This window comes from Microcaecilia unicolor, chromosome 10 (genome assembly GCF_901765095.1).
Source record: "Microcaecilia unicolor chromosome 10, aMicUni1.1, whole genome shotgun sequence".
NCBI classification, from domain to species: domain Eukaryota; kingdom Metazoa; phylum Chordata; class Amphibia; order Gymnophiona; family Siphonopidae; genus Microcaecilia; species Microcaecilia unicolor.
Genome location: NC_044040.1, coordinates 5,856,933 through 5,871,349, shown reverse-complemented (window position 1 = coordinate 5,871,349; position 14,417 = coordinate 5,856,933). Strand labels below are relative to the sequence as shown.

Genomic DNA, 14,417 nt, shown 5'->3' with positions numbered 1-14,417 from the left:
ATCATTGGGAGGTGCAGAAGGCATTCGTAGACCTAGAATTTGAAGTTGAGTTCTTTCTGTCAGCATGAAAGGCAGCTTGTCTTTGTTGAAGTAGGAACCCTGAAAGTTAGATTTGCCTGGCCTAGAAACATGACGGCAGATAAGGGCTAAATGGCCCATCCAGTCTGCCCTTCCACTGTAACCACTAACTCTTCCTTTTCCTAAGGGATCCCACGTCTGTCCCACGCTTTCTTAAATTCCGACATAGTCTTCTTCTCCACGACCTCCACTGGGAGGCCTGTAGTACTTGGTCTCACTAAACCTAAGATGAGACTGAAAGGATTTAAAAGAATCTTTAGACCTGTCCTCTGACAATCTCTGAGACTTGGGAGTCCCCTAGGTCTTTAACCAACTTCTCTAGATCTTCTCCAAACAAAAGATAGCTTGCTAAATGTGACTTAGAAGCCACATTATCTGTCCAATGCCTAAGCCTGAGCTATCTTCTTGCTAAGAGGATCAAGAACTGGCTGGAATGGCAGCGCACTGGAGCTAACTAGTGTGGCTCAGAGCCAGATGGTGTAGCAGAATATGGCTGTTTGTACCATTGTGCACAACTGATAGCAAGCCGCAGTGGGACTTGAACCAGCAACCTCTAGATCTCTGTGCTCACTCTCAGCTGGTTGCTTTAACCATTACGCTATTCTTATACATTGAAGTCGCTCTGTAATAATCACTAGCTGGCCAATACAATGAAAAGGTGCAAAAGTGCAATAGAAGCATTTAGAAACGCTGACATACAGCTAGTGATGATGCTGATACAGTGGTGACTGGAGCTAGTACGCAATAGTTTTAACCAGTGTCGGTGTGCAATACTAGAGAGCAGAGCTGCTGTGGAAAACCAATACAGCTAACCTTTAGCACTGTAGCGTAGTATTAGATGTCCCAGCCATGCGATGAACTGCTTGTCAAGGCAAGCACTATGGGAGAATGAAATAAAATATGCCATTCTTGAAACAGAGCCAAGTTCCACAGCTTCTAATATGATGCACAAACCAACCTTGAACCTGAGACCTTCAGGTTGAAAGCCAGCCACCTTCCAGAATAAAATTATTTTGTTGTAAACACTGTACCTGGAGAAAATGCCACCATGGCAGCACTGACCATGAAAGACCTAGGAGGAGTGCACTAGCCTCAGAAAATGGCTGTTTGTACCATTGTGCACAACTGATGGCATACTGCTGCTTCTTCTGCACTTCGACTGCGCTCGCTGGGTCTTACAACAGTGCCTTGCAGGGAGCTGTTCCAGCCACTCTGATCCATCTCAGCGTCTGGATTTCCACCGTCCATTTTAGACTCTTTTCCCCTCCCCTTCCTTCCACTTCTTTCCCTGTTCCTTCTACCCTCTCTAAAGTCATTGAACTTGATTCATCAGTACATTGTAAGCCACTTTGAGTCTGCTTTATGTGGAAAAAAGTGGGGTATAAATGTTCAAAAAATAAATAAATAAATAAATAAATAAATAAAACAACTCAATATGTAACATTTCTCACAGAAACATGGAGCCAACAGCACTCAGTCTGACTAAACTCAACTCCATCTATACTGTCAATATAAAGAGAGATCTAGGAACAAAAAGAAAGTTCCAGAAAAGGAGGAAAACTTTCAGGGTATTTAAGTAACTGCCCTCTGTGCAAAAACTGAGGGGACTCAAAGCTCTCTAAATGAAAAGGTATCTAAAAATATGAGAACACTAAATAGGCCCTTTCAGAGGACCAAACACATGTGGTGCACTGCCCTGATGCTCTTCACTGGTTCCCACACTAGAAACGGCATTTAACCAACTCTGGAACTATAAGTAAAATCTTAACTCACCACAGACAGTGTAGCCTTTTGGTTACTGCTGCCACCAGCGAATCCACTTTCCATCTCAGGCGTGAAAATGGGGTAAAGACGCAACACAGCCACAGCTGCCACTCAAAGGGCAAAGTCTGGGGTGACCCATTCAGCAGAAATGACTTCCTGCATAGCCTCATGCACCGGAAAACACTGAAGCAGCTTTCTAGTGCTCATCATTTTAAGATTAGCAGCTAAAGGTATAGCAGGATCAGAAGAAGAAATATAAAGAACCTGGAGAGCCTTAGGTATAAAGGAGGCAACTTTTCCTTACGAAACACCAACACAGCGGTGGGATCATCAAATTCTGCTGTACATAGCCCCCTCCTCCAATTCCTCCTGCATCTGTGCAGAAAGGGACTGCCCTGAAATGACTCTCTCAGAATGAGAGGGAAACAGGGGAGCAAAAGTGGAGACTGTGAGGCAGGGAACAAGGCTGAACTAAAAAGGAACTGTCAGGTCCCCTACCAGACTTCTGCAACACATAGGCATTATGGAGCAGCAGAATGAACTGGGGGGGAGGTCAGAAGACCCCAACCCTTGGAGAAACCCCCAGAGCGACCGACATCTGTGTAAGGACCTCTGAAGCAGTGCCAGGTAAAGGAGCCGCTGAAAGCGCTGCTCCCAAATCATGCTGCTGTAAAAAAGGCTTCAGGATCACTTTCGGCCCCATGTGGATAATGAGCCCGTATCTCTCTCGTAGGGGAACTAACAAGGCCTCCCTGAACGCGGACCCCCTCTGCCAGAGGAGAGCCTGCACAGCTACCCGGACATTGCCCCAATGCTGCTCTCCGCTTTCCATAGCGGGAGCTGCATTTGACAACTGCGGCAGCCATTGCAGAAAACAAAGTGAAACTGCAACTGATCCAAAGGTGAAAGAAAATTTAAAGATACACTCAACCCTGGGACAGCTGAGAGCAAGCTGTCAGCACACTCACATCCTCTCCATTACTAAGCCCTTTATACTAGTCCATACCAGTACATCTTCTACAGTCAAGGCTGTGGCCTTTAAAGAATTATGCCCTCATTTTTTTTTCAGTGAGGAAAGAGAATGGAGGAATGGGCTGGAGAAGGATGGGAGAGGGACCTGGTATCACCAGGTGTACCTCCTAAAACTGGCACCGCTCAGCCGCGCACCCTAAAGCTCTAATGAACTGAGAGACGCAGAACAGGAGCCACTATCAGATGAGACCAGAAGCTTGTGAGAGACCGACCATCCATCTACCTGCTGGAGATAGAGAATACTGACTGACCAAGGAGCATTCCATCCTATAAGACAGTGCAGTTCAGTGCTTTCTATCTCCACCTACTGGTAGATGGTCACAACCCACAAGTCTCTGGTTTCATCTGCTGCTGATACTATGGAAAGTGTATTTCGAAAATGCATAATTGTATGCACGAGTTCGATATCTACACAAGCTTCTATGCACAAATTCCCTCAGTAATTAAGTAAATGTTGATTTCAGTATGCAAAATTACCCATAGTAAAGAGCCTTAGAACACCAATAAACCTACTATTGGGAAACCAGAACAAGATTAACTGCTAAAGATCCCTTCATAGGAAAATAATCAGTATTCCCAGCGGATCAGTGAGGGATTTATGTATTTTGGTAAAATGTATATTGTAGGTACTACAAGGATGTTCATTATTAAGATAATTATTTTCTTTGGGAGCAAGATATCCCATCTGTGCTGCACAAGTGATAATTTCTGTAATTTCTCCTTTAAGACGTTCTGTTGGATCTTCTAACGGTAGTCATACCTATCAGGAAATTGGGTAGGATTTGGGGAAGAGAGAGGGGGTAGCATTAATAAGAATAAGTGGGCTAGGAAGAAATTTTGGCTCCAAGAGCAGATGTCCCCCAAGTACATTTACAACAACAACAACAACCATTTCTAAAGCGCTACTAGGGTTACGCAGCGCTGTACAATTCAAACATAGAAGGACAGTCCCTGCTCAAAGAGCTTACAATCTAAAAGACAAGAGAACAATCTAAAGACAAGTGAACAATCTAGAGGACGAGTGAACAGTTAATCTGATAGAGTGGATAGATTGGGGTATTTTATATTTCTCGAGCGGTTAGGCGCCGAAGGCAGCATTGAAGAGGTGAGTTTTAAGCAGAGATTTGAAGATGGGTAGGGAGGGGGCATGGCGTATGGGTAAAGGAAGATTATTCCAGGCATAGGGTGAGGCAAGGCAGAATGAGCGGAGCCTGGAGTTGGCAGTGGTGGAGAAGGGTACTGAGAGAAGGGCTTTGACATTTAGTTAGCTGGTGCAAATTCAGCAACCAGGTGGAGCCCCATTTAAGATGACCATGATAAACGTTAAAGGTCTTAGTTCAGGGGTAAACGGCAAAAGGTTAGAACTAGATATTGTTTTTGTACAGTTGATATATTTAAATATAAAGTCCATGAACATCTTCAAAGCCTACCCCTATGTATTACTTGCAACAAATGTTTTGGAACCCAAAAAGGGGGAGTGGGGATATTAGTAATGGGACAACACACCCTTAAATAAAAGATTATTACAGACCCTATAGCAAAAGTTATTAGATGGGACAGGGTTTGTGTTAGTCAGCACATATCTCCAAATGTAAACCAAGGACACTTTTCTGATGCATGTAACTTTAAGAGGGTGTAGAAGTGGGAGGGGCATGGGTAGGTCAGGGGGCATGGAAAATCTATAGCATGTAACTTTAAGAGGGTGTAGAAGTGGGAGGGGCATGGAAAATCTACAGCATGTAACTTTAAGAGGGTGTAGAAGTGGGAGGGGCATTGGTAGGTCAGGGGGCATGCCCAGCACTGTTAGTTATGTGCACAACTGCAACATTCAGTAGTGGTCATTGCAGCATCCTAGCATTTACATTTTGGCAACCTTTTCAGAATTACCTCCTATATGTAGTAGATGTTTGGAGGGTGCAGCACTGGAGAAAATGAGACTACACATTTTACTCCTATCCAAGTGCATCTCTTAGTAGAATTGATGTGATTCTAAATGATTGAACATTAGTTCTAACAGTGATAGAAGCAGCGATAGAGCCGATTATATGGTCTGATCGTACTCCAGAGCAGATGCAGCTTACACTGGAACAGGCTGTTAAGAGTCTGCAGTTCTGGACACTCAATGAATCATTATTAGAAACTGAGGAAGGTATTAAACAGTATTTCACACTGAATGATAATGGGAAGCTATCCAAAGGGACATTATGGGATGGAATGAAAGCAGCAATTTGGGGGAAATTTCTCTCTATAACAAAACTGAGAACGATCAAGGAGGATGAACTTAGAGATAGAATTCAAAAGCTAGAAATATAACCCCACAACCGCCCCAATATTCAGCCTGCAGCAGTCAGCAATTTTTAAGGTAGGATTGAAGCCCCCTTGGCATCATTGTAACATCAGAGACTTAAGTTCTTTGATTGCCTGCTCTACTACTGTTCCAAAAGGACAACTGGCATGATTGAAACTGGAAATGGTGGTAATATCTCTAACAAGTGAGCTTGTGTCTTCATCCTTTGTGCAATCTACTTTAATATTACGAGAATCATGCCAAAGGCTTGGGCTTGTCTCAATGTCTCAGGAAACATAAGGCTTGCAGGGCTGGTTTGTGGCACCCTGAACCAAATTTTGCAACGGTGCCGCCCTCTCCCTCACTGTGCCTTCCTCCGCACTGGCCCCCATCTGCACATGATCCAGTATCTTCGATTCACGCCCTCCTCCCTCTACTAGTATCTTTCCCTCTACTCCCTCACACACACCTGCGATTCCCTTCCCTACTCCCTAGCTATCTTTACACTCTAGAGGGTGCCAGCATGATTTGGGTTTCTGCCAGATACTTGTGACCTGGCTTGGCCACTGTTGGAAACAGGATACTGGGCTAGATGGACCACTGGTCTGACCCAGTATGGTTCCTCTTATGTTCTTATGGACAGATTCAGCTTCAGTAGTTGGGAGAACAAGGGCAGTGCCAGGCAGACTTCTACAATCTGTTCCCCGATTGTGGCTGGAGAAATATTGATGGGATGGAATGGGCTTCGATGGCAGCTTCAGTAGTAGGAGAATAAGGCTAGTTCCAGGCAGACTTCTACGGTCTGTGCCCAGAAAATGGCAGCAATGATTTAAAGGCCAGTGGACAATATACAACCTCTTTCGGTTTGTGATGGTCCTTAAAAGAATCTGAGCACATAAAAATATTTCACTATTATAAGCACAGAGTGAAACTTAATGTAGCGTTTGTTATTAATGTTGTAATATATGGGAACTGTATTTTTGTGGTTGTACCTGAAAAGCTGGCATGCGCTATGTTCCATTGCTGCAGATCGGTCCTTACCTGATGTTTCAGGACAGGTTCCATGCATGAGGCCAAACATATTTCCACAGGCTTTGCTAACAGCAGCCATCTTGGCCAGGACAGGTAAGTTATGGATGACAAAGGACACTTCATTCCTCTGCTGCTTGGCTAGATTCTGTGCATGTCCCAGGATCCCGAACCCTGTAATATCTGTAGCCGCATGTGCATTGAATGTGTGCATGAGGCCAGCAGCTGAAACAAAAGAAGAAACAAGGCCAAGCTTTAAGTAAATGACATGGTACAGAACTTGCATTTCTGTCCTCCCTGTTCAGATCACACTTTACAGAGATGAAGTCCTATATGCGAGCATCAGGAAAAGTAAATAGTCAGAAGAAACATTCTGCCTTAGTAGAGATTATATATTCATGTCAGTGATCTAATAATAAGCTAGTTCTGACAAGCATCAGAATAACTGTGAAAGTTCTGATATCTCTTCTATCCATGAGACTTTATGAACAGAATTCTGTTCAAACATGATGAAGACAACAGACAGTTGAGAAGTGTCTGTGCTGAAAGAAAGGATGACTTTTTAAATTGCCAATTTAGAACTTGAGAATATGGGCTGCCATTATTTTTAAGGAGCAGTATCATGGACCAGCACAAGATGACCAGTTTTGAATCCAAGGAACCCTGTGGCAGAAATGACAACTCCTAGTGCAGCAAATATCAGCCATTGCCCACTGGTGACAACACTTACTGACAGGACTTAAGAGGCACACGTGTACCAAGTTCCAGAGGGATTCATGTTCTGTTGTTTATGGCCAAACACTAGTTGTATTAGGGAAGGCAATTTTCCCCAGCTATCTCTAAATAAAGGTTCAATGCTACTGCTGCCCAAAACCCAACCCAAAATCAAACTCGTGCTCGGTTTTGGTTCCTATATGCATTACAATTTAGCTGAGAAATGAGAAGGCAACCAGTGTGCTTTGGGTTTCCTCTTCCTTCCAAACTTCTAAAAAAAGAAAAAAAAAAACTCCCTAAACTTTTGCCTCAAGTCATAGACAAGATGCACTGACCCTCTAAAGGACGTTGGGAATTTATAATCAGGTGTCTGATTACATATGAGGAGCAAGTATGCAGAAAGTACACTACCTAACGTGAATTAAACATTAACTCTTCCTTCCCACCTGTCCTGTTCAGTCTGGCCATGTTCATCATTGCCTCCTGATACGCTAATTCCACATCTTCCTGGGTTACCACCAGCTTGATTTTATTCCATTTTTCAGGCTGTGAGAATACAAAGCAGGTGCAGGAGTTATTATGGATGCATTTTTAAACACAATCACATTTTAATTAGCAACACATAAGGAAGTAGTTGCTAAATTTCAATATATATATATTTTTTTACATTTTGAGAAGTCTATTAGAAAAAAAATAACACGGACCATATATAATACTAAGAGAAAACAAAACAATGGCACAGCAATGCAAAATACAGTAAATACAGCAAAAAGGCCCAAACATGACCAAGCATGAGGACTAAATCTACTACTACTAAACATTTCTAGAGCGCTACTAGGGTTACGCAGCGCTGTACAGTTTAACAAAGAAGGACAGTCCCTGCTCAAAGGAGCTTACAATGTAAAGGACGAAATGTCAAGTTGGGGCAGTCAAGATTTCCTGAATAGAGGTATGGTGGTTAGGTGCTGAAGGCGACATTGAAGAGGTGGGCTTTGAGCAAGGATTTGAAGATGGGCAGGGAGGGGGCTTGGCGGATGGGCTCAGGGAGTGCATTCCAGGCATGGGGTGAGGCGAGGCAGAATGGGAGGGAATACCATCTCCCCCCCCCCCCCCACCTGCTAGCAGAAGAACCATAATAGGTGGTTAGGTCCAAGACAAAGCTCAAAATGAACAGTTCCTCAGGAAGGATTCCCAAATAGCCTCCCATTTGGCAAGGGTATGATGTCAAGTCACCAGGAGACGTTCCCCCTCACAGATATACAAGAGTTTAGTAACTCACTTCATCAATGAAGGAACTGTAGATACATCACACACATTGCGCAATGCACAAATAGAGCCTGGGAGCAAGTGAGACCCAGCAGCTTCTTAGGAAACAAATATCACTGGGAACCACGGACTGGAGCGGTCCAACCAGCCCTACAAGCGGTGCTGAACAGTTCTCCAGTAAGCCTTGGCCTTAGAGCAGGACCACCACAGATACCAAGTTCATCACAACCCCTCCTGCACAGAGGAGAGGGACCCGAGAACATGTGCTGAAGACGGACAGGCATAAGGTACCATCTGTACATAACTAACTGCATTTTCCTAAAAGGGAACCAAAACAAACTTTCAATAAAGCTTTTTTCATGACGACTTTATTCAGTCATCATCCTTAACAGATAGCCCCAATTCCTGCTGCAAATTATGACAGTGTAAAAGGTAGGTATGGGGAAGGGACCGTTGGTATTTATACAAACAGGGTATCAGACTGCTGGTACTCCGTTAATCCTCGCAAAGTTCCTCCAAAAAGGAGTCCTCATGCACCACCCAACCCCAAGTGGAAGCCTGGGACAAAATAATGACGCAACTGTATAGGCATAAATCTCATGAGGCAAAACCCAGTATTACTCAACTAATGAGGAGAAAGAAAGCAAGTCTTCCTCATCAAACAGTTGGCTCCAGGTAGCTAACCCTATAGAAGCCCAACAAGAAAAAGTGCCTGGGAACAGACCCGGAGGAAAAAGTGGATTAAAATAGATTGGGGTAAGGCACAACAAAACTAAGTCATGCTTAGAAAATAGCCTGTCCCAGTAATAAAAAAGTAGTGGAAATAGAGAGGCAAACACCACCCTGACAATGGCGATGTTTACGAGGAAGCCACATTAAATGCCACAACAAACGGAGACCCACCAAGTCCTGCTCCAAATGAATCCAAAGTTTATGTGGTTGTAACTGGAACCACTCAAGAGCCATTGACGCCTGGGCCACCCTGTTGTACCAAAAAAAACATTAGGGACCCTTAGGCCCCCCTTTTTATGATCTCTATAGAGAAACGACTGAGGAAGATGAGAGATATTTACCTGTCAGGAGTTCCTTGATAACCTTTTTAACCTCATCTGGGGTAATGAGATGCTTTAAACCCATCCGCTGCTCATCAGTTAACTTAGGAAGATCATGGGTAGAGAGATATGTCTCAATATCAGCAGGACTAATAGTGGGGTCTGTAGTATAGAGGGTCTGATAGTATTCCTGAAAATGCTGACAGATCAAAGAGAATTTAACCAAAAACTGACCCTTCCCATCTCCCACCTAGTGATGGCATAATCTGCCCAGAGCTTACACAATTTACAGGTGGTTTATTACTATGTTCATAGTGACATTGTTTATGTTTCAAGATGATGAATTGGAGTTGCTCAAAATAAAGACTATCCAACTGCAGCTTAGCGGCTTGCAACTCGCGCAAGACAGAAAGTGACCCCGTGGCCTTATGGCTCTCCTCTAAATGGCTGATAGTAGAAAGGCAGCTAGCCAATTGAGCTCGTTGAATACAATGCCCAGGGAGGGTCCAGAGTGTAAATCAGTTTCCAGGTAGTTCTGAAACAACGATCTGTAACCAGTGAGGATCTGGTCTTTCAACAGGCAGGTGTTGAGTCCAGCTGTAAACTTTTGTCTTCCTCAAGAAAATAGCCCAAACCGGGGTATGGTCAGAAATAGTACTATTTCCAAGTCCAGAAGCACCACCCACATCCAGTAGCAAAGTATCCAAAAATAGGTAATCTAGACAAGAGTAAGACCCTTGAGTGTGCAAGAAGGTATAACCCCAAACCATTGGATGAGAAAGACTGGCCCAACACTAAACTTAAAACAAGTAACGGGGCCTCAGGGTCCCGTTTAATTTTAACAATCTGTACTTGAACAAAATAGCCATCCCATGCTTCTTAGAAGCTTCCACTGCAGAGGCACAAAAAACATGAGGATACTGAGAATGAGACAGGAACGCTTATGGTCACACTTAAAAATGTTTTCCCTGTAGAAACACCACATGAGGTTTGAAGTGAAGCAGTTCTTTAAACAACCTTTGTCACTTCTGAGGCAAATTCAAGCTTTTAACATTATAGGTTAACACTTTCAAATCAGCACACATGGGAATCAGACAAAGCAATAGCAATAAACATGAAAAACTCCAGACCCCAAGCAAACAACTAAACACATCCCAGCAAGATTGTATATCTTCCCCCCCCCCCCCAACTCCTCCATACAGACACCCAACACCCACGCGTCATTATAGTCAAGGTGTGGGACCTGGCGGCCCACTGCTGCAGATGCTCTCTGGCAGCAAAGGTAGCAAAACAGGCAATGATGTCCAGGGTTGCCCCAGAGAACAATGGGCCTGTTCCAAAGACACAGCCACACCGTCACTGTTGGGGGCCCAAAGGTTGAGAGCAGAGAGCATGGATGGGTAGAAATGAATCGATTTTTCACTCTTTCAAAAACTACAAAGACCAGGGGACAATCAATGAAATTACATGGAAATATTTCCTCCAATTCGTTTTAAAAGTATTTTTTTCACTCAAAGAATAGTTAAATGAACTTGTTGCCGGAGGATGTGGTAACAGCTGTTAGTGTATCTGGGTTTAAAAAAGGTTTGGACAAGTTCCTGGAGGAAAAGTTCATAGTCTCATATCAAGATAGACATGGGGGAAGTCACTGCTTGCCCTGGGATTGGTAGCATGGAATGTTGCTACTAACTGGGTTTCTGCTAGGTACTTGCGACCTGGACTGGCCACTGTTGGAAGCAGGATACTGGGCTAGATGGACCATTGGTCTGACCCAGTATGGCTATTCTTATGTTCTTGTCCTAAGTTCTTAGCCTGTAAGTAAGGCTGCCACTGGTGCTGCAGGACCGAAGACTTCAGAACAGGTAAAAGTGAGACACAGCCGCGGGCAGGGCTGGAAGTGAGGGGAAAGATGCTGGACCGTGTGGGGAGGGAGAGGAAGGGATCAAAGGGAGAGGCGTAGCCATGGGGGAGGGGGTCTTGGGGTCCTGGGCTCCCTCCTAGGTGCTTAGAGATGCTAAATGGGGAGTACCTGCCTTAGAATCCAGAAAATCTGGACTAACCTGATCCCCGAGCAGTCTGGATTTTTCAACCTGTACTGTAATTGAAAAAGTAACAGAAGCTGGTGGTAGACACCAGTAAAATCAGCAAAGCTTCAATAGCCTTTCCAACCCCACCAGACACATCTTTTCCACCAATCTGATTTCCACATGACAATTTTGGCTTCTGCAATATGCCTTCAACCCTAAGCACACTCCATTCCAATCACAGTTTTTGAAGCATTGCCCTTTTTATTGCTAATGATTTGGATTTACAGCTCTACCACCACATACTTACAATATCTAACCACTGGTGGACAGCTACGGCTACTTGTGTTCCCAGGGGTTTAGTTAGCACAAGTACATCGCCTGGCACTGCGTTGTCTGGCCTGGACACAAAGAGAACAAAAATTAAACTGAAAAGTCATATACAAACAGACAGGAAAATCAACGTGCACATGGCTCCTACAGAACAAGGAGCATCAGTAGGACAATGTCTTCTCACTCCTCCTGAAAGGGCCAGGCATGATCCCTGACAAGCACAAAATTTCCCTACAGTTCCTCATCAATTGGGATTTTTGGATTACCACTGTAGTCCTCAAATGAGAAGGATAATAGAAAAACTGGAAAAAAAAATATCAGTAGACACAGGAAGCCCCACTTGTGTTTGAACCAATGAAAGAAAGCAAGTTCAGCAGCTCAGTCAAGCACTAGGCACTTTCAAGCAGAACGCTCCCAGATCGGCTTGGAGCGAAGCAGTAGCCAGGGAACCCACGTTTCAAATCCCATTAACTTTTCTTGTGACCTTGGGCAATCCACATAACTCTCTACTGCCTCTAGAACAAAGTTAGGGCCTGATATCCAAAAAAAGGCTGAGCTCCTAAATATACTGTAGGCTTATAAATTTATCCCATATTTTCATTCAAGCATAGCAGCCTTTCTGCTGAAAAGTCACCTAAATTTAGAAGCTTGAAAATTATGGGGTAAATATTCAGCTGGCAGCAGTGAGCTTTTCTTTTTTTTTTTTTTAGCCGCCAACAGCGTTATACCTTGATAATCAAATGCCAGCCCACGTCCAGTCACCTGCACTGAATATCTGGGCCTGTGCAACTGGCTATCACTTATCCATTTAAGCATGATAGTCAGCTCTTAACCACATAAGTTAAACCAAAGATAGGACTGTGTTTTATGCCGTCCTATTCGTCCAGTTAACTTATGCAGTTAAGTGCTGAATATTGGCACTTCACTGCGTAAGTACCGACTCTGCCCTAGACCAGAAACAAAAAAATCACCAGCTATGTGTTTCACAGTTACTGCTGATATTTAGTGGCACTGTCTGGCTAAGTGCTGCTGAATATCAGTGGCTAGTCTCGCAGAAACAAATTTAAATCACTTTGAATATCGACCCCTACTCTCCTAAATTTAGCCTTGCCATTCGTTTTGCTAAATTTATAAACGTAATGTACTGTAGGTGCGTAGGGCTAAAACTAATATTAAGTTCCTAATTTTGTTTTACTCCTCCCCTAAATCCACCTGTTGCCACACATTTTTTTGTGCACATGAATTTTTAAAACTGGAGCATCAATTTAGACACTCAGCCCTAGTAAATTTTCTCAGATGCCAATTCAGGAGCCTAACTCTGAAATGAATGAGCATAAACTGAATGGAATAAATTGCCACAAGCTTTGAGAATGAACAGCTCACTTAAGAGTTCAAAAGGCAGCTGAAGGCGTTAAGTATTTCATTGAGTATCTGTTGTAAATATTGGAGTCATTGGAGCAGTTATGTGTCAGTAGGGATCATAACAAAGTACAAGTAAGCAGCCTGGAACATATTGTTGGGATTAGAGAAATGTTATAACTTAATCATTGGGGAATGATGAGATTCTGGTACTACTTGCTGCTGGAAATGAATTTTATAAATCACTACTACTACTACTTAACATTTCTAGAGCGCTACTAGGGTTACGCAGCGCTGTACAATTTAACAAAGAGAGACAGTCCCTGCTCAAAGAACTTACAATCTAATAGACAATCAGAATAAGAACCTGGTACTGACGGGTGCTGGAATCTGGAAAGGAACTGCTGACCAACTGGGGTACTAGCTTAATGTATATGTAGTGGGTTGCTGAGACTGTATAGCAAAGATGCAAGTAGGATAATGGGACCATACAACAACTGTATACGGCTGCCTTAAATGGATGATGCTGGTAATTGTCTGATGTCTGAATGTTTTATTGTAAACTGTCTAGAAATGTGGATGGGCAATATATAAACACTGTTAAAGTAAATTAAATAAATCCTTTGAATACCAGCCTCTTAGATTATAAGTATTTTTTTTTTTGGGGGGGGGGGGGCAGGGAAATATCTACTAAAGCTGAATATAACTCGGCTTGCAGTACTACAGAGATGGCGTGAACTGAAATCCCAAATCCTTTTCCTTACCCCATTGGCAAGGGCTTGGGATACTGTACAGACAGCCTTCTTGCCCTTTGGCTGGGGGAAAGGAGACATTATGAACAATGAGGGCAACACCTAGTGACCAGATACAGAGCCCATGACACAGGGTTCAGGAAGGTGCTCTGGCACATGGTTCCTGGTCTCAGGAGAACTGCTGCATTGACCACACTAGCAATAGTGGGAAAGAGGGCACATGAAAATAGGGAAAAGAAGGCTCATAGCACCAAGACTCCAGCACTGGTCTTGCGTAAGTCGGAAGAAAAAGGAAGAAGCAGGCCAAGATTTATCACTACACCAAACCTTTTAGAATGAGGTTTCTAAATTATTAGGTCTGAGCCTTTTACTATGTAAAGCACTCCAGTCCAACACAGAAAACAGTCTTGTAGTGCTGCCTCTGTAGTATACCTAGCCTGAAGCGCAGGTGTTTTGCCTTTAGCAAGAGCTCTGGACGGCTTACTGAAGCCCAGAGAGGAAATTATGTCAAGAGCTGGCAAAAGCCAGATAGGTTTGAATGTTCTAAAAGACAGCAAATGTCTGGGGATAATTACAGAAGGATTTAATTGCAAGATACAGCCAAAGAATCACAGTGGTGGATCACCATCCTGGAGTTGTGTCCCCAAGCGTGGCTGTCACTGTTGAGGGTTTTCTTCACTGGTGGAATTTTGTCTATTTAAGAGAAAAGCAAGTGGGCAGATTAGGA

At 43.5% G+C, this 14,417-nt stretch overlaps 1 protein-coding gene across 5 annotated transcripts in view; it reads right to left on the bottom strand.

Annotated features, from left to right (window-relative positions):
• Positions 1 to 14,417, bottom strand: part of LOC115478847 (selenide, water dikinase 1) — a 65,434-nt gene that overhangs the window by 6,858 nt on the left and 44,159 nt on the right. For all 5 annotated transcript variants that reach the window (XM_030216475.1, XM_030216476.1, XM_030216479.1 and 2 more), the window contains exons 6-8: positions 11,557 to 11,647; positions 7,351 to 7,450; positions 6,203 to 6,415 (exon numbers count right to left, since the gene is read on the bottom strand). In XM_030216475.1, the coding sequence (XP_030072335.1) occupies positions 6,203 to 6,415; positions 7,351 to 7,450; positions 11,557 to 11,647 (404 nt within the window). The remainder of the gene's footprint in view (positions 1 to 6,202; positions 6,416 to 7,350; positions 7,451 to 11,556; positions 11,648 to 14,417) is intronic.